Below are 26,392 nucleotides of genomic sequence, written 5' to 3' on the forward strand. Positions count from 1 at the left end.
TCTGACCCTGTGCTAAGGGCCCCAGACTTTGACAAACCATTCCTAGTAACCACCGATGCATCTGAGCGTGGTATATAGGAGCAGTTCTCATGCAGGAAGGACCGGATCAGAAACTTCCATCCTGTCGTGTTTCTCAGCAAGAAACTATCTGAGAGGGAAAGCCACTGGTCAGTCAGTGAAAAGGAATGCTATGCCATTGTGTACGCCCTGGAAAAGCTACGCCCATACGTTTGGGGACGGCGGTTCCAGCTACAAACTGACCATGCTGCGCTAAAGTGGCTTCATACAGCCAAAGGGAACAACAAGAAACTTCTTCGTTGGAGTTTAGCTCTCCAAGATTTTGATTTTGAAATTCAACACATTTCAGGAGCTTCTAACAAAGTAGCTGATGCACTCTCCCGTGAGAGTTTCCGGAATACACTGGTTAAAACTTTTCCTTAAGATGTAGAAGTCTTGTAGTTTACATGCTTAGTAGTATATGTAAAGGTGCATGTGTTGTATTACTCTGTTTAGTTTAAAGTTCTAGGAAGAAATCACCGCCAGTGAAATTTTACACTGTCTGTGATTTGGGGGGCGTGTCATAAATAGATAGGTAAGGGTTAATGTTTCTTTTACCTGTAAAGGGTTAACAAAGGGAACCAAACACCTGACCAGAGGACCAATCAGGAAACCGGATTTTTTTAAAGTCAGGGAGGGAACTTGGGGTGTTTTGGTCTGTGTCTTTTGTTTTCTCTCGGCTATGAGAAACAGCTTTTTTTCTATCTCCAAGCTTCTTTCTACCTTCTACTACAAGTGTGAGTACAAAGGAAAAGCAATAGGCTTTATTATTGTTTTGTTTGTATTTACATGTGTGTGTATTGCTGGACTGGTTTAATTGGCTATCTTTTTGAATCAGACTGTTTATTCATATTTTCTTATAAGCAATAGCCCTGTATTGATCTCTTAATGCAGTGTTTATTTATCTATGTAATTTCTTTTTTTTATATAAAGTTTCTTTTAAAACTTGTTGGATTTTCTTTCCTAGTTAGGCAAGGGGATAGAAATTTCTGTGCCAGGAGCTCTGTCTCTCTCTGGGAAGACTAGGGAAGGGGGGAGCATTACTCTGTGTTTTTACTTTCCTATTGTCCCAGGGCGGGAAAAGCTACGGGGAAGAGAGAAAGAATCAGCTCTGTTCCTTGTGCTTGAGGTTTGTCTTTGTGGAAGACGGAGACAGGTTTTCTTGGTATTGTGATGTAAAGAGATTACATCAGCTCCTCAGGTTGCCCAGAGAGAAAGTCTGCTGGTGGGAAGAGGAGGGGGAAGGGAAGGTCCCTTTGCCGGTAGACTCAGGGGCTTCTGGGTCTTGGGGGTCTCCCAGGGGAAGTTTGGGGGTCCCCCAAGGAAAGGTTTGGGGAACCCCAAGAGGGGGCCAAAACCCTGGAAAAACTTTGGATGGTGGCAGCGAGATAAGACCCAAGCTGGTAATAAGCTTGGGGGAGTTTCATGCTAAGCCCCCAGATTTTGGACGCTAAGGTCCAGATTTGGGACAGAGGCTTTATCACAGCCTCAAGAAATGATTTTAGATCCTCAAAATCTTGTGATTCTGTGATCACGAGTGCAATTGCAAAACCTGCCCTTGAAAATTTAGGGAATTGAGCAAAACTCCTGCATGTGGCAAAATTCTATAACTGCATAGACTGGCTGCACGCACTCCTCTCAGTTCAACACAGATGTCCTGCATGGGTGTAATCAGGTATAAAGAGAAAGACTGAGCCCAGGCCAATGCTGAGCATCAATCTGCAGCCAGAGGCACAACCCAGGTCTACAGAACCCAGCCCAGACCATCTGCAGCCACCATGGGCCGGGTGTTTGTTTGGATTGGTAAGTTTGCAACTGGAGATGAATTTATGTGGGATGTTACTGAACAGGACTGTTGAGTTTTATGGGATTTGGATGCGAGACTGTATAAATGTGTTCTTCACCCATAACATGGATAATGGAAGACATTGGGTTAGGCCAATTGCATCCTGCAAAACACCCACTACTAAAAAGTGGCTTAGAGAAAAGTTTCAACTATCTAAACTGAAACCCAACATTTCTTGGGTTAACCAATGCTGGGATGCTTAACTTCAGTGGTGCTGGTGGAAAAGAGGAACAATATCACCCCCCTAAGGCAACGTAGTATGATCCTCCATCTTGCAGCTAGGAAAACTTTAAGGGACTTTCTGAAGGCTGTAGAGGCAGATGGTTAGAGCTAGTATTAGAACTCAGTTATTCCTGGCTCTCAGTTTCGTGCTCTTAATCCACCTCTCCCTGCACACTAGTTAATTTACTTTTCAAGGTAGTTCTCCTGGGTAAGATTCTTGAGCAGAACCTAAGCTCTGCTCAGCTATAACATGCAACAGTCTTTGCTGCCACATACAGAGACTGGAGACTGAGAGCAACTGTGTTTTTAGAACTGACTTTGCAGCATGTCGTCGTCTCTGGCTTTGACTGTATTTGTATTGCAGTAGCGCTTAAGTGCCCCAGTCAGGAGCCAAGGTCCCATGATAACAAGTAAGGCAAGACACAACCCCTTCCCCAGAACAAGGAAGCAGAACAGAGGTGCAGTGGCATACGTTAGATAGTCACAGTGGTCTCAGTAATAATGGGTCCACGAGATTATGTGTGGTCATTAGTTATGCAATGGACTTTAAACTTCTTTCTAGCAGGAGAATTTCTGCACATTTTAACCTTGTAACAGTTACTGCTAATGAACATGAGGCTGGATCTAGATTGTTCTCAGTGGTACCAGATGACAGAACAAGGAGTAATGGTCTCAAGTTGCAGTAGGGGAGGTTTAGGCTGAATATTAGGAAACACTATTTCACTAGGAGGGTGGTGAAGCACTGGAACGGGTTACCTATGGAGGTGGTGGAATCTCCTTCCTTAGAGGTTTTTAAGGGCAGGCTTGACAAAGCCCTGGCTGGGATGATTTAGTTGGTGTTGGTCCTGCTTTGAGCAGATTTTTGGGGGGTTGGACGAGATGACCTCCTGAGGTCCCTTCCAACCCTGATATTCTATAATATTCTAGGCCTGGGGGACAGATTTTTAAATAATCTTCTCTTCTGTTTTTATTTTGCTGTAGGTTTAGCTGTCTTGCTGTTTCTCCAATGCAGTAAGTCACCTTTTCCATGATCATCCAGTTCTTAAAAGAGTCATGGGTAGTAGAAAAGAAATCCCTGTGGGTAACAGAATAAGGCTCAGTGTTTAGCTGGGATTCATTAAGCCATTTCCTTGTTCAGAGGTTTAATTTTTGAAGTGGTCTCTATGAGCCTGATCCAAAGTCTTCTGAAGTTTCATTAACTTCAGTGGGGTTTAGATGCTACTAAAAAGGTCAAGTCAGTTACCTACATGAAAGCTCTGTGAACCCATCCCCAGCCTGCCTGTGTGTAACTTAGCTGCATTCAGATTGCAATGCTGCTTGCAAAGCAGTGGCAAACAGCTGCCCTCCCATACTGTTCCATATGAGCACAAGTGGCCTGTAGGCTGTGGGACACATTCACTTTGAGAACCAAGGCAATGGAAGTTGTTCCTACTTAGCCAACTCCTGTCCTGCCTCCATTCAAAGATCGGGTGCAACAGACCCTCTTCTGGAGCATGTTTTAGATGGTCAAAGCCCTGTATCACTGCTGTACTACAATCCTCAGTGGGGCGGCCACAGGCCACCGCTGCGGGACAAAGTACAAAGCGAAACAGCAGTGAGGCCTAGCATGGCCATTTCTACACCTAGGTGTGCAACCCACCTTTTCTCAAAGCTTTCGTCACGTCAGTACCAAAGCACAACCAGTCCCATTCCCCAGAGACAGGAAAGGGACTTAAAGGGCATTCCAAGTCCTTCTGGGTTTGGGGAACCACGCTAGAAGGAGCACGGTAATGGCCCACGTTTACTCAAGAGCTTGAATACTGTACAATGAACTTGAGAGAGTCTGTGAGGCCCCATGCTATCAGCCAACTGAAGGGGTGCGTCACATTTTGATTCCTTGCCTCAGTCCACATCGCATCTTGACACCTCTCTCCTATTTCCACAGGCTCTGCTTGCAAACTGGTCTGTTACTTTACCAACTGGTCCCAGAACAGACCAGCCCAGGGGCGCTTTCTTCCTAAGGACATTGATCCCAACCTGTGCACTCATCTCATTTATGCCTTTGCTGGCATGGACGACAACAGGATCACCACTGTGGAGGGGAATGATGAGCAGCATTACAAGACTTTCAACGGACTCAAAAGCAAGTGAGTTAAAGGGGAGAGGGGCCTATCTGGGTTTACCCTGAAGGAGGAGGCAGACCTGGGATTTAAGCTAAGGCTGTTTCTAGCTTCACCGAGGGAGAAAACTCCTTTGGAATCATTCTTTATCATGTGCTCAGCAGCATACAAGGCCAACTCAGTCCCTGGCCCAAAGATTTTAGAATTTAACCTATCCTCTCCACGAGAAGAAGAGTGGATGTGACAGTTTGAAGACTCATGTTGACATCACCATAAGTGTTAAAAAGCCCAACTTCTTCCATCTGAGAGGGACAGAATGTACATGAACAGGTTTTCAGTAGGGTTATAGCAAAATAGAATGTATTATCAAGCGTTGGGGCAGGAGCTAAACTAGAGGGGGGAAAACCCACCATATCTGAGCATAATCTGGGGACAGTTCCTTAAACTTCAGGGAGGTCCCAACTTCTCCTTCCTCCCATTTATCTATAGGAAGGTTTGAGGGTGTTTACATTGTAGAAGTATGGAAGCTTTCCCCCAGATTAAGCCTCCAGATTATGGTTGTGTTTATTAAGATCAGAGAACACTTGCAAGTCCAAGTTCAAAGGACACAATGAAAGTGAGCTTTTTCAGCTGCTTTTAATGCCACCTTTTCTCCCACCCAGGAATCCTGGGCTGAAGACCCTCTTGGCCGTTGGTGGTTGGAATTTTGGCTCTGAAAAGTAAGATGAGAGGATATCCTTTTTTCTGCATGCAAAGCATGAGGCGGGGGGTACTAAATTATGCTAAACCTCAAAATCCTGTGACATCCAGGAGAGTCAGAACAGTAGCATTTAGGAAGGAGATTGTGCATTCTATCTACCTACGTTAGGCACCTATGAGACTATCATTACCATAGTATCTGAATGCCTCATAACACGCCAGTAGTTAGCCTCAACTCCTCTATAAGGTAGGACAGGGCTGTTTTCCCCATTGTGCAGATGAGGAACCAAGACACAGACACTACATGACTTTCCCAAGGCATACCCAGTCTGTGACAGAGCAGGAACTGAATCTGGGTTTCCTCACTCTTAGACTACTGCCTCACTCATTAGTATTATATTTCAGAGCTCAGTCTCCAAAGACAATCAGTATCAGCTGAACATCACCTTGTGATGCCCACATCAATGTTCAGTACAACCTGGAGTTAGTGGAGTAACTCCATTTTGACACTGGTTTAAGAACAAGATCTGGCCTGTAGGTTATTACGCCCTTTTTTGACTAAAATCGTCACTGCTGAGGTTGCCTTAGAATTTTCATTCTGGGCTTTTTGTCATGAAGAAGTGGTCTTGGAAGGCAGAAACTCAAATACTGTGTTTGGTACTGAGATTTGTGTGGTAACTTTTGGGGAAGTTTCCAAATCTCTCGTGCTCTTTGACAGCAATAGAGTTTCTAGCAGCTGTGAAGTCTTTGGTATTGACAACAATTCATCTCATCGGTGCTTAGCAACTTAGATTTTTTTTGAATTCATTTGTAAAGCTTTAAACCTGAAGCTCTCCCTGAAAGCTGTCTCCAAAGCAAACAATATTCAGAATACTGTTTTGCAGAGAGAGTCTCCTTCCTTCTCTGGATGTGACGTGGGCTGGAATTTAAAGTGAACTGAGGCTGAATATGGCCCTGCGAGGACCAGTGGCTTTTCCTCCCAGCTGTATGTAGCCCTCTGTGTTGCTGAGTTTACCTTCTAGACACAGAAACTCTAAACTAGCCCCCAAATCTGAAGTGGGTGGTTAGCATAACGGACAGGGTAGTTAACGTCAGTGGCGGCTCCAGGCACTAGTGCTCCAAGCATATGCCTGGAGCGGCAAGCTGCAGGGCGTGGCCTGCCAGTCCCTGTGAGGGCGGCTGTCAGGCTGCCTTTGGATGCTTGCCTGCAGGAAGTCCACTGGTTCCATGGATTCAGTGGCAATTCGGCAGCGGGTAAGCCAAAGTCGCAGGACCGGCAGACCTCCCACGGGCAAGCCGCCGAAGGCAGCCTGCCTGCCATGCTTGGGATGGCAAAAAAGCTAGAGCCGCCCCTGGTTAATGTGTCACTTCCATGCTAGGTTCTCCAGCATGGTGTCCACATCTGGTAATCGGCGGACATTCATCCTCTCTGTGGTGGAGTTCCTGCACAAGTATGAATTTGATGGTCTGGACCTAAACTGGGAATATCCAGGTGCAAGGGGAAGCCCACCTGAGGATAAACAGCATTTCACTGCTCTGGTCCAGGTACATTAAGACCGAGGAGTACAGCCCCCTCCTTCCATTGCAAAGGCAGAGAGATAAGGATGCAGGACGTGTGCTTTGTCCTCATATTTCACCTGCAAACACTACACAGTCTGCAAAGTCAAAGCTGGGACGCTCTCTAAGGTAGAGACAGCTTACATCTGAAAGGGTCAGACAAGTGATGGAATCAAGTCAACAGACTGTTTTGACCATCTGAACCATGTTTTTTGGATCCAAGGTTTGGGCTTGTCTCTAGCTCAGAGATCTCCAAAGAGTGAGGGAAGAGTGTATCCAAGGGGCATACAGGTAAGGTCAGGGATTGGACTTCCTAGCCTGCTAGCGCCTGGCTCAAGGAATCCCCATCAGATGAGCAGACACATAATGTCCCCAGTGTCGGAAGATGCTGATCAGACACTTTGATTATTTGCTTCCTGGAATCTACCATCAAGTCCTGTGCCTTCCCAGAATCAAATCATTCACAGCATCAGCCCTAAATACATTAATAAATTGATCAAATGTGTGATCTAATTGGCATGACCCACAACTACTAGAATGCTCAGGATCTGTGTTTAACTGTGTTTGTCAGATGTGTGCAGTCTCTCCTTTAGTTTAGATTTGGTTTTTTTGAAAGAAAAAAATATGGAAGGCACAATTAAAAAGAGGATAATTGATGGTTGTTTGGGACTATTATTTCCCCTCAGGAAATGGCTGAAGAATTCAAGGAGGAAGCCAAGAGGACAGGGAAAGAGCGGCTGCTGTTGACTGCTGCTGTGGCAGCTGGGAAGGCAAACATCGATGGAGCCTATGAAATCGAGAACATCTCAAAGTGAGTCTATCCAGTCACGCAATTTTACAGAGGACAATCAAGCTACAGGACCAAATTCTATTACCCAGGATGCTTTGCAACACTTGCCTTGCAGAGGAGAAATCAATGTCATCTTGGTTCCTTATTCTCCCTTTGTAGGGCCTTAGACTTCATTAACCTCATGACGTATGACTTCCACGGTTCCTGGGAAAAGATCACAGGACATATCAGTCCTCTCTACAAACGGAAGACCGACACTGGATCTGCTGTATACAGTAACATTGTAAGTGTCAAAGAACTTTGTAGGTTACCCCTCTTTCTGACAAATAGAGCTCAGCTGCAGGAAATGGTTGAAAAGTCACATTTCCAACAAACCTGCATGTATCATCCTTACCCCTAGTACAAGTATCAGAACTTGCGTCATATGCCCCAGACAACAGACATTCAGTGGACGTATCACAGTTTGGTTGCAAACTCCAAAAACTGTTCCAGCATCCCGGTTACATGGAGAGACTTCATGTCTGATCCCCTCATACAGGACTATGCCGTGACATACTGGAGGAACAAGGGTGTTCCAGCTGAGAAGATCATCATGGGAATCCCCACCTATGGACGGTCTTTCACCCTCTCTTCCTCCGAGACAGGGGTTGGTGCCCCTGCCTTTGGGCCTGGATCACTTGGCCCTTTCACTCGAGAGGCAGGATTCTGGGCCTATTATGAGGTAGGGAAGAACTCACTTTTCCTGCAAGCGGCTTATTAAATGCTTCTGGGTCTACTGTGATTTAAATATGGTGCCTTGAAACTGTCCCTTTGATCCTTCTATTGCCAAACATGCTAATATTCGTAAGATTATTAATTAATTCAGAGAGGCAGCCAATTTCAATGGTCTCTTCCCATCCCTCCATTTCTGTATTTTTTTCAGATCTGTACTTTCCAGAAAGGTGCCACCACCAAAAGGATCAAGGAACAGAAAGTCCCGTATTCCTTCAAGGAGAACCAGTGGGTGGGGTATGACGACCAGCAGAGCATTAAAACCAAAGTAAGCAGTTCCTATGCATTCTTCTTGCCACACGTTGTGGAAGACTGGAGGGGGGCTGTCGGAACCTTCCTGTAGCCCAGAGAGATGGGCTCCACTTTGTGTCATTGTGCGTATCAGCAGACAATGCTGTGTGTGTCCCTAGCACTGTGCATCTGAGAATCTCAGTGCACTTCACCAAAGTTAACCAGTTATGCCTCCAGTCCTACCTACCTTCTGGGAAGCCTAGTGTTATCCCATTTTACAGATGAGGAAATCAAGGCACAGAAAGGTAGGGTGACCAGACAGCAAGTGTGAAAAATCAGGACAGGGGATGGGGTGTAATAGGAGCCTATACAAGAAAAAGACCCAAAAATCGGGACTGCCCCTATAAAATCGGGACATCTGGTCACCTACAGAAAGCGAACATGACTCTCTTGGAGTCACAGCAAAAGATGAGACTAGAAGATGACTTATGTGGTGTGCTGTGAATGGAAACATTGGCCCATCAGCAGGTGAATTCAGCAAACAGGCCCCCCATGAGCCCACACAATCTTTTCCTTGCGTGTAAAGTGTAGACGAGAGGATCCAGACAATGTTATGGGGCAGGAAAGTTTCATGACTTGCAATCTGCTCCACCCTCGCAATAGAATCTTAAGGTCATATGAGATTTCAGACCAAGGAGGAAGCAGCACAGGGCTGTAAACATCCCAGGCATGAGCACCCTTAACCCAAACGGGATTCCTGCCTACATGGAGATTCATTGGTTCAAGCATAGGCAAGCTATTAGCATGCACTTGCCCCTTCTCCCATCCACCTCTCAACCTCATGGCAGGTTGTTTTGGACTGGCAAGAGGCTCCTTAGATGAGTAACAGTTGCTGGAGTTCTAACAGAGGCGAGATGTTTTAACTTCCATCTCCCAACATCACCCAATGTCACAGTTTCAGAGATTTTTCCTCTCCCAGGTTCAGTATCTGAAGAAGAAAAGTCTGGGAGGGGCCATGGTCTGGGCCATCGACCTGGATGATTTCAGCGACTCGTTCTGCGGCCAGGGGGAGTACCCTCTTCTGCGAACTCTGAAGCAAGAGCTGAGATGTGGTAAAGCATGAGTTAAGGGTCTGCCCCATACAGATAATGCAATATGTTTTTGACACGTATTTTTTTTATTATTGGGCAAGAGAGTTTTGCGGGGCGGGGAGAGAGAATGAATTGCAAACTTGCACCACAGCCTCAGCCTCCTCTGAACACCCTAGGGTCTCCAGGGAAAGCCTTAATGGCAAAACCATTTATGTAACACACCATTTTTATTTTAAACGCCTATGGCCAGCCTTTGGTTTAGAGCGCAAAGGCTGGAGCTGCATCACTGTTGCTGCCTAAAGAGGGGAGCCTGGGACACAAAACACCCTGATGAAAGTTGTGTGAAATCTTTGCATTAGGCCACGTTGTTATGCCTCCTAAAATTCACTCATGCAATTCCACTGGGAATACTTGGGGCAAAGCCCCGTAACTAGGGAAATATAGAGAATTGGAAGAGTTTGCATCTAAAAAACACTCATGAGCTGAGCCACCAAACCTGCCAAAAGAAGGCTGGGAAATTACACAGCAGAGACCTTTCCCCAGCAGCATAGCTTTGTATCTAATTAGCTGAAAGCTGATTTCCTGTAATGTCACACCTCTTGTAATAGCATTATTTATTAGTTTCTCCCCCCAGGCCTGTTTCCATGTTGATCCCCATGTGCCCTGTTCTCTTTGCACTGCCAGACCACCACCATCGCACATTTGTATCCCTCTTGGAAACTCATCTCTCATACAATCCTCCCAATAAACCAATCCACTTTCAACTCCACCCTATTTAGATACATTATGAAAAAGATCAACCAGAAATACTGCCATGATTTGTGCATCTCTAAAGTAAATAGCCACATTGCATTGCTGTAACTTTTTTCTTCACTTATCCCATTCCCTTCCATTTGTTTCCCTCACCCAGGCCATGGGCAAACTCTTCAGAGCAAGGTCCTAGGAGACTTTGGGGTGCTATCAATAATCTATCCAGCCACCATGTATTTACACTTCAACATTAAGTCACCTTTAGTTTTACAGGTGTCTTGGACTTTATGCTAAGTCCACTACAACTGCTGCATATCAAAAGGTTGTCCTATTGTTGGTTTGTTCTGCCCTAGAGAGCCACTGATCTAGCTATCGGCACCTTTACATCATCACTCGTTCATATTTCACAATAAAAATGCCCCATGTCACCTAATGACCATTTAAACCACCACCAAGCTGTCTAAAACCTCTGAGGGATTGGCCACAAAATGTCTCCGTTCGTTCCATTTTCTTTCTGACTAGTAGATGCCAATAACATTGTTCCTTCTGCTAATGCCTCCACAGGGCTGGTTCAGATGATGCCTGTTCCAGAAACCACTACCATCAGCTCCACTACATCACCACCAACTGTTTCATCCTCAACCCTCAGCTTCACTACACTACCGTCCATCCCCGCCACAACTACCAACTCCACAACCAGCAGGTTTTGCCTCCATAAGGCCAATGGGATCTACCCTGTCCCCAAGGACCATGCCATGTTCTACATATGTGCCAACAGGCGCACCTTCCGAATGTCCTGCCCGGAAGGATTGATTTTTGACTACTTATGCAAATGTTGCAACTGGCCGTAAAAGAAAAAAGCCTCAAATTACCTTCATGGAGAATGAAATAAGAGATCGATTTATATCAGCTCAGATAGTTTAGTTTCCTCTGCCATCAAATCCGAGCTTAGGAGATGGTCTACACTGCAAGTGTCCCCAGCAGCCGCCTTCTCTGTCCTGGGTGAGTTACTTTCAGGTGCAACAACCATCGCAGTAATGCAGGTCAGAGTTAGGGAGGAGAGTGAACAGAAGCAAAATATTGGCACTGACAAGCAGGGCTGATGCATTTTTCATTGGTCTCTTTTAGAGTCTGGCTTCATCCTCTGTCCTTATTTCATGTTTGTTTTCTCCAAGAAAATAAAGCTTTCATTTCTAAAGGAAGTTGTTGTACTTTTCTTATATTGGGTAGAAGTGTCAGGCCCGATAAGCTACTGAAAAATGGGGCAGGGAGAAGGGAAGGAATCAGGAGATTTATGGCCTTCTTACATCAATACAATATCCTAGAGTGTGATGTGTAGTTCACTAGATAGTATAGTAAAGCATCATGCATTATCTCAGCTCCATATTATCCCTCTTGGAGAGCTCAGCAAGATAAATTCAAGATGTACTGGAGTGTCCGTAGGAGAACACAACCTGCTATTAGTCCACTCTGCCACAGGTGTCAAAGCTGTTTCTTCATCTTGCATGCTTACCCAGGAAGGTTCGACTCAGACACGTTATATGGTTTTCAAATCATGCACAAGAAGGTCAAGTGATCTTTCTGATACCAAACAAACAGATACCCCCTCTACAAACCTAGGTCTTCCAATGGCCAGGACTTTGCAGTTACCACTGGGCCACTGACCCTCTCAAAAGCAGAAATCCTGACACAAGTGCAGATTGGGATGGGAAGAGCCATTAAACTTAGGGATAGATTCACAATATTTTCAACGTCAGATAATAAAGGTGGCCCTACATCTGCTACAGGAATGATTGACTGACTGGGACTCCTAATACATCAAAAGCATCTGATTTCTTCCTCTCCAATGAGTGCAAGGGCTGTAGTTTTTATTTGTCTTTGATATTTGGAAGGCACATAACTTGGTAGCTAATCACGAAGCCTTCACAAATTCACTTACTGAAGAGAATAGAGAGGCACCGACAGACCAGCCTGTAGAATCCAACACAGGTCATCCATCATTGCCCATGTGGACTGACCCAGGTGAAATGAAGTTTAGGCCTTACCTACACACAAAGGTGGTCACATTAGTGGGGCAGAGATCTTTCTGAATGATTAGAAATACAGGCAGCAACTGTCAGCAAGTGCTGGAGTAAGTGACTCCAAATGCATTTGGTCTCCACCGCTCTAGTGATGATTCATCTAGGGGGTAAATTCATTCCCAGCCTAAGACCATTCAAGCAAACAGAGTTACCTTATGGACAGACTTGGCTTAGTTGCTGCTCATCTTAAAAACCAAACAGGAATTTTTGGAAGGAATATAAACCTTCCTGCTTCAAGGCACAAGCTGACCTTGAATGGAGAGTTAGGGGAAAAAGATAAACAACTTCCCCCAGGGACAGGTTATCTCACATCTTTCTCTGAAAAAGCAGGTGTTGGAGACAGGACACTGAGCAAGATGGACGCATGGTCTGGTCCAGAGCAGCCATTCCTCCATCCTTGGAGAGTCTGGCCCCGAATGTGCTATGAGTAGACAAATATAAATGCGTTAAAACATTCCCACTGCTCTGTGAAGCAAGATCCCCATTTTACTGCTGGGACCTCAGCAGCACAGAGGAAGTGAGCCAAACAGTTTCTCGTAACACCTTCCCCTTGGCAAAGTAGCCACAATAGCAGAAGTGAAAAAAACTAGGAGGCTTATCAGGGTCTGAGCCCCTTTGGGGCCAACCTTGCTGCAGTGGGAGCTTGCAGGCAATGATAAGAGAATGAGGCTTGGAGATTACGCAAGTCTCTCCAGTACAATGACACTATTTAAAAAAAGTCTTTGCTCTACATCTTCAGGAACAGTAATAAACCACAGAAATGTGTACCCAAGGTCTCCTGCTCCTTGCCTCAGCACCATTTGTGTTTGCACATCAGGACAGAGCCAAGCTGATGGTAGGTATTGCAAAACCTACACAAGCGTACACAGAGTGCATGCTAAAATTGCACAAGAATTCCTTCACTAAAAATAGCCAGTTGAGTTCTCAGAGAGACAGAGTAAATAAGCCTATTCCTTTGTGAAAAAGAACATGCTGAGTTCTTGTAAATCAGGGTTATTGTGTCAGACAGGTATAAAAAGTGACAATGAAAAGCAGAGACCAATCATTTGGCAGTCAGATACTGTCTCTTCCACACCACAGTGACAGAATCCAGAGCAGAGCTGTGTGACCCAGCATGGGACAAGCAATCATTTGGGCTGGTAAGACTGGGGCTGGTGAACTGGTTTAAATCTTGTGATGGGTGTCATTGAATAGTCCCTAAATTGTATGGCAGTTTGGTGAAGTGGACGCAATGGGATTCCCGGCTGGGGAAATCTCAATGAAATAGGCACTTGGGGTGAATGTATTTTGGAGACTCAGTTGTTATGGCTTGTGAAAGGGCCACCACAAAGCAAATTTTAAAGCAAGACAGTAATTGAAGATGCTTTAAAAAAAAATCTAAAATTTTGTGAAGGGCCAAGCAGAAGAGTTCTTAAACATTCAGAAGAGATTTTAAAAAGTGAGATTTCCAAATTCTGCCTTTCATTTTCACATCTGCAATTTGTGCTTGCAATCAGGTGCTTCAACATTTAAGTGGTCTAAATTGCACCCACAAATAATTGTAGGCACCAAACTGCAGGTGCAAAACGAGATATGGTTAAGGCCATTGTGAAGATTTTTTAGACATGTGCATATGCCTCTTTGGAAGTAAGGAGCCAGGGCATTTATCATCCAAAGAACCAATATTCCTTTACTCTCATACAGTCCACAGGATCTCAAAGATAGGTCAATAGTACACTTTACCCTTGTTCTTGTATTTCTCTAGGTTTCGCTCTCTTGCTGTCTCTACAATGTGGTAAGTAGACAACTTACATTATCACCTGGTTTTACAGAGGCCAATAGAAACATGATCAATCACAGGGGATGGCGAAAAAGGGTTGTTTGGTTTTAGTAAGTGCTCCAGTGTGGGTGGGATTTTTGATGCTTGTACTGGGCCCTGCAATTCAAAAGCAGAAGAGGAAAGTCCTTCTTCAAAACAGCTCCAAAAAAGCTGTGCCAGGCCTGTTCACATCCTGCAAAGCCATCGAGTCATTTGAAAAGGAAGGAGGGAAGTTGCAAGGTTAGGAACTGCAGGGGTCATTCTGGCTGCACATCCACTGCCTCCCTGTATGAGACCACCGCCAGCCAAAACTGCCCCTTCTCTGCCTCTCTTTCAATCCCAGCTACACCCATGGCAAAGAGACAGAGGCAATCCACTTCTTCCAGTGATTTAAGTGTTTTACTGTAGAGCATGGGCAGTCTAGCATCCCCACTTGAGTGCTCTGTGGTTAATATCAACTGCTCCGTCTATGGCTTTCGGGTATAAATACCCGATGTCTGCAGGCTACAGTCCTGTCTGTTAGCACTGCACAAAAGTGCACCACGATGCTTAGTCATTGGGGGGGGAATGGATCACAGAGCTGCTTTCATCCTTCAGAACTCACGTCCAGATTCCTCCTCCTTTGGCTTTCATTCACCTGGCTCTCGCATTACAGGAGATGCACCTTCTAGCATCGCAAGCTGCCATAGGCACAATAAGGCTCCATACATTTTGATTCATCCTGCAGATCACAGCTTGGTTATTTTACCAGGTGGTGCCTGGGCACCTCCAGGAAGATTCTATCATGGCGCTGCCCTGTAAGAGTCATGCCATGTTACAGCCTCTCATAATAGAGCACTGTCTGCCCGAGGCCCCAAAGTAAACGCAACAGAAACCGCAATCCACTCACAAAGCTGTATTGATATTAGAGGACTAAGAGGCCATTCGGGCCCACTGGCTGTTGTCTTGCTGGGAGATCCCCGGGAGGTGGCTGAGACAGCACAGCAATCTCAGGTTTACATGGCACCCAGTCCCCTTGTTGTCTCCCCAGCTTCTGCCTCTAAGCTGGTTTGTTACTTCACCAGCTGGGCCCAGTACAGGCCTGGGGAGGGGCGCTTCCTCCCCGATGACATCGATCCCCATCTCTGCACCCACCTCATTTATGCCTTTGCCAGCATGAGTGACCACGAGATCACCACTGTGGAGTGGAACGACGTGACACTTTACGAGGCTTTCAATGGCCTTAAAGCCAAGTGAGTAACACAGGGGGCACGCCTGCGTCCCTGCAGCCGGGGTCTTGCCGCCAGGCTGGCTGCAGGAGGGAAGACTCACCCTCAGGTCGAAGGGTGAGAGTTTTCCCAGGGAGCATCGTGTCATCCTCAGGGGAAAGAGGCGCTAGTGCATGTAGCCAGAAAGCAACAGGAAGCTTCCAAGGGCAGGGAATTAAAGTTCCACAGCTGAGCATTCACATCAAACCCAGTTCCATGACAGAGGATGAGGGGAGCAACTGCTCCCCACATTTTGCCAGCAGCTTGTTCTGAGCTGGATTCGCAGCTAAGTGGAGCCTGAGCAGGCACGTCAGCCAGCTTTCCACTCATCCTGGGTAGGCCGGGCCTGAAACCGGCCCGAGCATAGTTTAGATCAGTGGTCCCCAACCTTTTCCAGGTGGCGGGAGCCGGACGATGAACCACCGAGAACCATGGCCAGCAGAAATGCATCCGCCGAAATGCCGCTGAAAATCAGTGGCATTTTGGTGGCAATGCCTCTCGATGACACTGCTTTTCAGCAGCATTTCGGCAGATGCTTGTCTGCTGGCTAGCACGCGGGCACACATAGATGCCCTGCACCACATTGGGGACCACTGGTTCAGATCATCCTAAGCTCTCCAAACCACATTAGCTATGACAGTCCCACAGGGCCCACTGTGCTAGCTGGAACCGAGTGCCATGCTCTCCCTTCCTTTCCCCTGACACCCACCTCCATGCAGACAGGGGGAAGGGAACTAAGTCCGTCAAGTGAAAGATTCCCCATAGGACAGCCAAGCCAAGCCAAGCATCCTTAATTTAAATGCACTTTTCTCCCCTCAGGAATCAGAGTCTGAAGACCCTGTTGTCCATTGGAGGATCAAGCATGGGAACTGAACGGTAATACTGGGATCTGCAGTACTGTTCCACTTCTGAGTGTGGAAGTTAATATACCCTTGTGACACACCTGCTTAGAACAGTGATGGGCTTGAACCCACCACCTCCGGCTCTGGGAAATCTTTTAGCTTATAAACATGGAGGCTGAGGAAGGGGGAAATTGGTTCCCCCAAGAACAGATGTAAAGGAGTATGGGCACGTCTAGTGTGCTTCGCTGCTGCATTATTGTCCCTGTAATGGACAGTTTGCAGCTGTGAAGTCTGCATATTGAGAGTAGCCAATTTGAACAGTACTGAGAATCTATACTATGATATACACGAAGCATGTCACTTCCATTCCAGTTTCTCCCACATGGCTGCTTCGGCTGCTAATCGCTGGACATTTGTCCGCTCTGTGGTACAGTTCCTCCGGACGCATGACTTTGATGGACTGGATGTAGCCTGGATTTACCCAGGGAGGAAGGATAAGAGACATTTCACTTCTCTGATTCAGGTACAGTAAAACCAGGGGGTGTGGTCACAGCTGCAAAAGGGCTACCCAACAATGGCAGAACATACATATCAAGCTGACAGCCTACTGCACCCAGCACATCACACCCCCAGTGGTGCTAGATCTCTGGGGAGATGAATTATGTCTGTCTTTCATAAAGATGGAACCACTTTCAGAAAGTTTGGACATAAGGGAAATTCAGAGGCACATGAACATTTAGGAAGTATCACCCGGGAGAGCAACAACACAGTCATGCTGTGTCAGACTTTGGATGGTCTGAACAACGCCCATGAGATCCTGCTGCACAGGATCATAGCTCAGTTCCTTTCCTTCCAGGCACACTGTTGCGGGAACCCTCCCATGTCTCATTTTCACTACAACCCATGAGATTCAGCCTGGGAGATGGAGAAACATGGACTTAGTACAAAAGAGTTGGCACATTGATCCTGATCCTAAGAACATCCAGAAGTAAATGAATCAGGTTTAAAAGAACCCACTAAGAGTTTCAGAAAAGATCTAAACACTCCTAACTTCAAATCAGAAGCTAAGCTCTGAAAGGCTAGATAGGAACACCCATGGAACTGTCACTGCAGGGTTCCTTGCACCTTCCTCTGCAGCAGCTGGTACTGATCAGTGTCAGACAGGATGCTGGGCTGGATGCTTCCCCAGTGTAATCCAATGTGGGAAGTTCCTATGTTAATTCGGATATTCTTACTTATACCGTCTAGGAACTAGCAACAGCATTTGAGAAGGAAGCTCAGAAAACCGGAAAAGAGAAACTTCTACTTAGTACTGCAGTGTCCGCTGGAAGGATAAATATTGACACAGGCTATGATGTCGACAAAATCTCCAAGTAAGTGTACCCAGTAACACTATTTTACAAAGGTTTCTAGAGAAGCTGTAAACAATCAGGAAAAATATCTGAGCATCATCGTGAACAGCTCAATGAAAATATCTGCTCAGGTAGCAGCTATCAAAAAAAGCAAAACAAAGTTAGGACAAATGAGGAAGAGAATCATCCTGAACCTGGCTTCAGTGATATTATATAATTCAGTGGTACATCCTCATCCACGCTACTGTGTTCAATGCAAGTCACTTTCTTTCAAAAAAGGATACAGCAGAAATAGCAGGGTTCTGGCGGGCAGTATTTCTTAGTGGGTAGAGCAGTGGACGGGGACTCAGGAGAGCTCAGTTCAATTCCCAGCACTGCACCTGATTTGCTGGGCGATGTTAGGCAAGTCACTTCCTTTCTGTGCCTCAGTTTCCCAATGGGTAAAATGGGCATATAACAATATTGACCTCCTTTGGAAAGTGCTTTGAGATCTATGGATACATACACATGCAAATATTTGTATATAAAGAGACAGGCAACAAAAAACTAGACACCTGGAAAGAGTTCCATAGAGAGACATTGGAGCCTTGCTTAGAGAGATGAGTAACAGGGATTATGAAAGAGAAATAAAATAGTGAATGGTATAGAAAAGTTGAAATTGCCAGCTCCTATTTACCATCTCATCATACAACAGAAGGAACATGAAATCACATGAATGCCACTAGAAATTTTACAATATAGATTAGCCTGTGGAACCCATTGCCACAAAATAAAGGACAAGGATTAGATTACATTAGATTAGCTTTTTCTTTTAAAAGCTATAAATCTTCACAGCTCAGGCCATCAACCAGTCTTCAATTGACAAGGTTAGACAGAAACTTCCCTTAGAGCAGATTGATTCCACAAATGTCCCCAATGGATTTTCTGGCACCTTTCCTTAAAATATCTGGTGCTGACCACTATCAGACAGGATAGTGACTAGATGGACCCTGGGTCTGATTCAGTATGACAATTCTTAAGGTACATAGTCAATATACTTGGCCACGTACAGTTACCCAGAATGTTTCATATTATTGTCCGCTGTTAGAGGCGCTAAATCTAGAACCTGGATTCTGAAACTCAAACAACATATCAGGAATGCTCCTGCCACAAGAGTTTTGTTTCCATGTTCAATGGAACATGGAACAATGGAACAGACCCCCAAGGGTCAGTCCTAGGACCAATCCTATTCAACTTATTCAGAAATGATCTGGAGAAAAGGGTAAACAGCGAGGTGGCAAAGTTTGCAGATGATACTAAACTGCTCAGGATAGTTAAGACCAAAGCAGACTGTGAAGAACTTCAAAAAGATCTCACAAAACTAAGTGATTGGACAACAAAATAGCAAATGAAATTAATGTGGATAAATGTAAAGTAATGCACATTGGAAAAAATAACTCCAACTATACATACAATATGATGGAGGCTAATTTAGCTACAATTAATCAGGAAAGAGCTCTTGGAGTCATTGTGGATAGTTTTCTGAAGATGTCCACGCAGTGTGCAACAGCAGTCAAAAAAAGCAAACAGGATGTTAAGAATCATTAAAAAAGGGATAAAGAATAAGACAGAGAATATCTTATTGCCCTTTTATAAATCCATGGTTACGCCCACATCTTGAAACTGCATACAGATGTGGTCTCCTCATCTCAAAAAAGATATACTGGCATAGAAAAAGTTCAGAAAAGGGCAACTAAAATGATTAGGGTTTGGAATGGTCCTCTATTAGGAAAGATTAAAGAGGCTAGGACTTTTCAGCTTGGAAAAGGGGAGACTAAGGGGAATATGATAGAGATATATAATTCATTAGTGATGTGGAGAAAGTGAATAAGGAAAAGTATTTTACTTGTTCCCATAATATACAGAACAAGGGCCACCAAATGAAATTAATGGCAGCAGGTTTAAAACAAATAAAAGGAAGTTCTTTCTTCACATAGCGCACAGTCAACTTGTGGAACTCCTGCCTGAGAGGTTGAAGCTAGACTCATAATAGAGTTTAAAAGAGAACTAGATAAATTCATGGAGGTTAAGTCTATTAATGGCTATTAGCTAGGATGGATAAGGAAAGGTGTCCCTAGCCTCTGTTTGTCAGAAAGTGGAGATGGATGGCAGGAGAGAGATCACTTGATAATTGCCTGTTAGGTTCACTCCCTCTGGGGCACCTGGCATTCACCACTGTCAGTAGACAGGATACTGGGCTGAATGGACATTTGGTCTAACCCAGTATGGCCATTCTTACGTTCCAAGCCAGAACCAGAAAAGGTCCCTGTTCTTTTTTTCTTTTGGGTACAGCTGAGTTCATGGCAGAATGACCTCACACTATTTCTACCTCTCAAGATAGCAGAAGTCTCACCAACAGAGAAAGTCAGCAGATCTTGTTAAATGAGACATGTTGGGCTGAAATCTTATGAGAACAGTTTGCAAGAGATTCTGCCTTATCAGTGAATCCAAACCCAAACACTCATTGTGTGAGAGGCTCAGGGAACAGGGCTTATTTAGTCTTCAGAAGAGAAGAGTGAGGGGGGAGTTGATAGCAGCCTTCAACTACCTGAAAGGTGGTTCCAAAGAGGATGGAGCCAGGCTGTTCTCAGTGGTGGCAGATGACAGAACAAGGAGCAATGGTCTCAAGTTGCAGTGCGGGAGGTCTAGGTTGGATATTAGGAAACACTATTTCACTAGGAGGATGAAGAAGCATTGGAACGGGTTACCTAAGGAGATGGTGGAATCACCATCCTTAGAGGTTTTTAAGGTCAGGCTTGACAAAGCCCTGGCTGGGATGATTTAGTTGGGGTTGGTCCTGTTTTGAACAGGGCGTTGGAGATGACAACCTCGTGAGCTCTCTTACAGTCCTAATCTTCTATGATTCCAGTTCAGCCTCAAAACTATTAAACGTAATCCAGATCCAAATGTAAATATTAGGTTGTCGATCCCTCTCCACGTATTATTCCTGTGTGCCATTTTTGGGATGTTTATTTTGGATTATGTAATTTATCTCATTCTCTTTTTCCTTTCCTGCAGGATTGTGGATTTTATTAACCTCATGAGCTATGACTTCCATGGGGCCTCCTGGGAGAAGACTACAGGACACGTCAGTCCTCTTAGCAAGGGAAAGAAAGACCTTAGAACTGCTGCATACAACAATGTTGTAAGTGACAAAGATCCTTTTGTCTCTCCTCTCCTCATCCACCTAAAGTTTTACAAGCAACACAAGTTCTGAAAGCAAGGAAGTAACTTGCTTTGGAACGGTTTCCACAGTAACTGAGCTAGCTACCAAGTAGTTAGAGAAACTCGTGACTGTGAGCAATGTTCGACAGACACCACTCCCCAACTCCTCCACATGCCTCAGTACAAACAGCCCTGTACTTTGTCAACATTCTTACAACATGGTAAGGCAGGTCAAGGGGTATTCAATGTTGACAGATGATGGGGTACATGGGATGAGGTTCATCAACAGTACGACCACATCCTTTCAGCTCTCCTGAAGACATTCGGATGCTGGTGTTGGGCTAAAACCTGCTGCCCAAAGTTATGTGATGGCAGATAGTGTAGGGCAGCAGTGTGTCTTTTTTAAAAACTGTATTTAGTGTCTCCAGGTAAGTCCGGTCTGGTCTGGGGTTTAAGTCTGGCTTGGATCACACTGGAGAGGAGTTTGGCAGTCCTAGCATAGATGCGAGCTGAAAGTCATGAGTAACTCCGTTGAAGCCCAAGAGTGGCAGTTGTGTCAAAACAGCTTTAAGCAAGAGAAGAAATCTGGCCCCTTTGTTCTAATACAGTGTTTCTTAGACTGGGGTCCATGAGGGTATTCCAGGGGGTCCCCAGGCCCTGCTGTTCAACTCCTCCCCCTCCCTCCCAAGAGGCACTGGGAGGGAGGGAGAGGAGTGGGAACAGGGTGCACTCAGGGGAGGGGGTGGAAGGAGGCGGGGAAGAGGACTCAGAGGGGCAGAGGTGGAGCAAGCATGGGAAGAGGTGGAGTAGGGGCAGGGCCTGGGGCTGAGCAGGAGGCTTGGGGATCCAAGTAGGGTTGCCAACTGTCTAATCATACAAATCCATATACCCTTGCCTGGCCCCTGCTCTGCCCCTTCCCCCAAGGCTCTGTCCCCTTCCCCCAAGGCTCCACCCTGCCCTGCTCCTTCTCCGAGCCCCTGCCCACTCACTCCATTCCCCCCCACCCCCATCGCTCACTTTCCTTCACCCTCACTCACTTTCACCGGGCTTGGGCAGGGGGTTGAGGTACTGGAGGGGGTGAGGTGCAGGCTCTGGGAGAGATTTTGGGTGCAGACGGGGGGGTTATGGCTGGGGAAGGGGGTTGGGGTGCAGGATCTGGCCAGGAGGCACTTATCTTGGGCAGCTCCCAGGCGGTGACACAGTGGGGCTAAGGCAGGCTCCCTGCCTGCCCTGGTCCCACTCCGCTCCTAGAAGCGGCTGGCACATTCCTGCAGCACCAGAGGGAATGGTTGGGGGCTCTGTGCACTGCCCATGCCCTCAAGCACTGCCCCTGCAGTTCCCATTGGCTGCAGTTCCTGGCCAATGGGAGATACAGAGTCGGTGCTGGGGATGGGGGCAGCATGCAGAGCCCCCGGCTCTCCGCTAGGGGCCACAAGAATTTGCCAGCTGCTTCCAGGAGCAGCGTGGGGCCAGGACAGGCAGGGAGCCTGCCTTAGCCCCACTGTGCTGCCAGAGTTTCACTGCCTAAAATCTCCCAGTTTGGCTTCAGTAGCCTCCGGGAGATAGGGCCTGATTCCAGGAGACTTCCAGCAAAACTAGGAGGGTTGGCAACCCTAGGTCCAAGAAAATTTTTAAATCAAAATGGGCGTCTTCAGATTGCTAAAGTTTGAGAATCACTCTTCTAATACACAAAATTATCATGTGATGTAGCAGCCCAAATGGTGAGGCCAGAAAGAGGAGATGACACGGTGGCAAGAAAGAACACATCTCCCATCAGTAAGATCCAGGAGTAACTCCATTACTGAATGTAAACTAATGTAGAACTCTCCGAGGCAAGATCAGGACCCTAATGGCTGATTCTTCAGCAGAGCGGTGTCATTCCGGGTGACACAGCTCTGGCCTCCATCTTTTGGGGGGGCTCTAGTTAGTTTTTATCAGTCCCCTCAGCACAAAGACACTAACTAATAGAACTGAGCCCAGGTCTTTGTCTCCCCCTTCAGAAGTTCAGTCTTAGGTTTGTCACCCTAACGACAGAAATAGTGGGGGAAATGGATGCGTCTTAGCCTGACTGTGAAGAGCCCCATATTTCCTACAACCTTTAACAGCTGTCACCCATTTCTTGCCCACCCTAGGACCAGTCCAGTAGCTCGTGAAATGTCTGATCACTTGGAAAATTGAGGTTCCTTGTGCCCTCTTAAAGGCTATCATGCCATCTGCAGGATGGTTTCCTGTCCCCAGGAATGGAGTCCCCTATAGCCATGGAGCAGGCTGGAACTGACACGGACCCTTTGCATGGAGATGTTCAATGTCCAGAAGCATGTTGCTGGAAAAATGGAGATGTGTAGGCAGCCACATCTTGGGAAGCCTTAGAATTTGAATAAAAGCACCACAGGGCGGTATAAAAACCAGGTCTCAGTTTAAGCTGCCAAATACACGTTAAATATTTTCCTTCGAACAGGACAACGCCGTGAGACACTGGAAGAGAAAGGGCGCCCCAGGGGAGAAGATCATCATGGGAATCCCAGCCTATGGGCGGAGCTTCACCCTTGACACTCTGGATACAGGCGTCGGGGCCCAGGCTTCGAAGGCAGGACTCCCAGGCCCTTTCACTTCCGAAGCAGGATTTTTAGCCTATTATGAAGTAAGGAACGTATTTGTTCCACCTGGGCTTACTTAGGGGGGAGCAGTCGTAAGAATAATCTGTGATTTTGCATAATCAAAGGGAAGCCATGCTGAGTTTTCTAACATGAAAATGATTTCAGTCTGCATGCCAAGGAGGAAAAGGCTACTTTTCATTTCCTCCCCATCACACTGGCTATACCCACAGCCTCATCCTGCCTCCAATGTGTTTTGTTTTAGATCTGCACCTTTAAAAAAGGTGCCACCACTGAGATGATTGAGGAGCAAAAGGTCCCTTACTCCTATAAAGGGAACCAGTGGGTAGGGTACGATGACATGGAGAGCATTAAAACCAAGGTAAGGAGGGTCCCAACCATTCACTTTGGGCTGAGAGCGACCCAACATCTGGCGCCAATAAGCACAGAGGCAGCTCTATGTATTTTGCCACCCCAAGCACGGCAGTCAGGCGGTTTTCAGTGGCACGCCTGCAGGAGGTCTGCTGGTAACACGGATTCAGCGGCGCACGTGCGGGAGGTCTGCCAGTTCTGCGCTTTTGGCGTAGCCGCTGCCGAATTGCCATCAAAACCACGGGACCGGCGGACCTCCCACAGGCGCGCCGGCAAAGGCTGCCTGACTGCCACCCTCATGGTGACCGGCAGGCCGCCCCAGGCACGCACTTGGTGCGCTGGTGCCTTGGGCCGCCCCTGAATAAGCAATACTTACTTTCCACTAAGAGGTATGGCCACTCACCCAAGTCACATGGCAAGAGTAACAGCTTCATTCTGGGCAATGTGCATAGGGTTTCATCCACCGTATCTGGCTCCCATCGCCACTTGGGTTGAGGTTCTCCCAGCCAATTCCATGTGGGAACATTAAACAAAAGTAGCTGGAGGAATGTGACTATTTGAACAGCTGTATTATCATAGCTCTATTGCTACGATAAGCAAACACCATTGAGGCAGTGGAAGCTGCCTGTTCCCACTTTTCCATTCTAAGCTTTCATATACTTACAATGCATTTCAGGGAAAATATTGTTCTTCTGGACTACAGCTTCATGTGTCCTCAAACCAAAAGGCAGCATAAAAACGAACAGAAATCAGGAGTTTACCTGTTTGAATTCTGCAGGAGGGAGAAAGAATTGGCACCACCCTCCTCCCCAAAATATTGTAACAATTGTGCAGGTGCTCGCAAGCCTGGATACTTCTAAATCTTCCAACTTGCCTTGGATCAAGTATTCAGATCAGAACTGAGGAAACAAGTACTAAGCATCTGGGGCTGGGGACCAGCAGGGGTGGCTGTGTGCATGATACACACAGTGCAACATGAGGAAGACTGTCAGTATCAAGTATGAGGCCATACAGCTCTCTAAGGACAGGCAACAAAACACAGCCTGGCTTGATGAAAAGTCGGATAAATCTACCACAGATAGGTCAGCTGGTTGCTCTGTCTATGAGAGCCATGCAGGGAGGAAGGTCATGCTTTTCTTACTGTCTTGAGAGAAAGCAAGTCTTCACTGAATGAGGAGTTAGTCTCCCACCACACACACACACACACACACACACACACACAGTGCAGCTGTGACTGCTTAGGATCAGTGTCAGACTGAGCTACGTATTTCTGCCTACGTTTAGGGGGAATATTCTTTTCCCCAGTCAGTTAAACTTGGATCACACTGCAGACTGCACTTTGGAGCTCTCTGTTGCTTTTTGACAAGGGATGTTGTGCTGTAGCCAGGCCCCACCACCACACTGGCATCTGGGACCGGAAGCCCTATTTTACAAGATAAATTGCCCAGGGAAATAATGCAGCTCTCAGAGCTGGTGTTTAAGTGTAAAAAGCAGATGCTGGAGAGAGCTCCCAATACCCCCTGCAACATGTGGGTACCAGACAGAACCCAGCCAAGATGGTCAGGGATGCAACCCCATGCTCTGGGTGTCCCTAAGCCTGACTGCCAGACGCTGGGACTGAATAACAGGGGGCTCACTCAATAATTGCCCTGTTCTGTTCATTCTCTCGGAAGTATCTGGCACTGGCTGCTATCAGAAGGCAGGATACTGGGCTGGATGGACCATTGGTATGACCCAGTATGGCCGTTCTTATGCTGAGTACTCACTTACACAGGGTTCTCAAACTGCGGGTCAGGACCCCAAAGTGGGTCATGACCTTGTTTTAATGGGGTTGCCAAGGCTGGCTTAGATTTGCTGCAGCCCAGGGCTGAAGCCAAAGTCTGAGCCCCATTGCCCGGGGCCAAAGCCAAAACCCTTGGGTTTCAGCCCTGGGTGGCAGGGCTCAGGTTACAGGCCCCCTGGCTGGGGCTGAGGCCCTTGGGCTTAGCCCCACCCCCACATACACACACTTGGGGGGCTTGGGCTTTGGTCCCCCCTCCTGGGGTCATGTAGTAATTTGTTGTCGTCAGAAAGGGGTCATGGTGCAGTCACGTTTGAGAATCCCTGCACTAACACAATGAAATCCCTCCCTTAGATCCCAGAGGAAGGTCAAGCAGGGAACAGGTGTGAAATACAATTCACAAGAAAGCCTATTTCAACAGGCTTTTGCCCAAATGGAAAGAGAGTTTAGGATCTCAGAAAAAGTTTGGAGAGAGAGAGGCTGTCCCATTCACCCCTCTTGCCTCGTCAGGGCTATTTCTCACTTTAGTAATATGTTGAAAGGAGATGCCCACCTGATGGAGCTGAAATAGCACAGGGGCATCTAAATGTCCGTTTCTCATTTCACATTGTCCGTTTTTTCCCTTTCCCTCACTTAGGTTAAATATTTGAAGCAACATGCTTTGGGAGGGGCCATGCTTTGGGCCCTCGATCTGGATGATTTCAGCGGCTCTTTCTGCCATGAAGGAGCTTACCCTCTCACACAGACACTGAAGAGTGCACTGAACGCTGGCAGACAATGAGTGATTGCACTGAAGTGCAAAAGTTTCCAATATATACAACAGAAATGATCACTGTAGGTTTTGGAAGCATATTGATTTACTTTGACAGTAGATCTGAGCTTTGCTTGGGTGTCTTTAAGATAATTGTATAAAACTTGAACAGCAGCAGCAGTCTCCTTGGGACATGAGGAAAAAACCTGTTAACCAGAGACAGTAACATTTGTTATTAAATCTGTGCGTGAGTGGCTG

At 46.4% G+C, this 26,392-nt stretch overlaps 3 protein-coding genes across 5 annotated transcripts in view; 2 read left to right on the forward strand and 1 right to left on the reverse strand.

The window, feature by feature from the left end:
- The window catches only part of TOMM6 (translocase of outer mitochondrial membrane 6), a 466,247-nt gene that overhangs the window by 153,378 nt on the left and 286,477 nt on the right, over window positions 1-26,392 (reverse strand). The gene's annotated exons all lie outside the window — the stretch shown is intronic.
- On the forward strand, window positions 1,680-11,309 carry LOC116827925 (chitotriosidase-1-like). Of its 2 annotated transcripts, none has more exons than XM_032785831.2 (11): window positions 1,680-1,860; window positions 3,107-3,136; window positions 4,050-4,251; window positions 4,887-4,943; window positions 6,303-6,468; window positions 7,167-7,291; window positions 7,430-7,553; window positions 7,809-7,991; window positions 8,193-8,309; window positions 9,252-9,384; window positions 10,678-11,309. In XM_032785831.2, exons 1-11 carry the CDS (start codon window positions 1,836-1,838, stop codon window positions 10,962-10,964), a joined length of 1,449 nt encoding a protein of 482 aa, XP_032641722.1. In that variant the 5' UTR covers window positions 1,680-1,835; the 3' UTR covers window positions 10,965-11,309. The 2 variants fall into 2 exon arrangements, with proteins under 2 accessions (XP_032641722.1, XP_032641723.1); XM_032785832.2 differs by having other exon boundaries at window positions 9,252-9,395; window positions 10,678-10,756.
- Window positions 13,219-26,390, forward strand: LOC116827926 (chitotriosidase-1-like). 2 transcript variants are annotated; one of them, XM_032785834.2, is made up of 10 exons: window positions 13,219-13,333; window positions 13,939-13,968; window positions 15,023-15,224; window positions 16,059-16,115; window positions 16,454-16,604; window positions 17,330-17,454; window positions 20,491-20,617; window positions 23,096-23,278; window positions 23,497-23,613; window positions 26,021-26,390. In XM_032785834.2, the coding sequence occupies exons 1-10, from the start codon at window positions 13,309-13,311 to the stop codon at window positions 26,162-26,164; spliced, it is 1,161 nt and encodes a 386-aa protein (XP_032641725.1). In that variant the 5' UTR covers window positions 13,219-13,308; the 3' UTR covers window positions 26,165-26,390. The 2 variants fall into 2 exon arrangements, with proteins under 2 accessions (XP_032641725.1, XP_074920991.1); XM_075064890.1 differs by lacking the exons at window positions 13,219-13,333; window positions 15,023-15,224 and having other exon boundaries at window positions 13,946-13,968.

This window comes from Chelonoidis abingdonii, chromosome 4, assembly GCF_003597395.2.
Source record: "Chelonoidis abingdonii isolate Lonesome George chromosome 4, CheloAbing_2.0, whole genome shotgun sequence".
NCBI classification, from domain to species: Eukaryota; Metazoa; Chordata; order Testudines; family Testudinidae; genus Chelonoidis; species Chelonoidis abingdonii.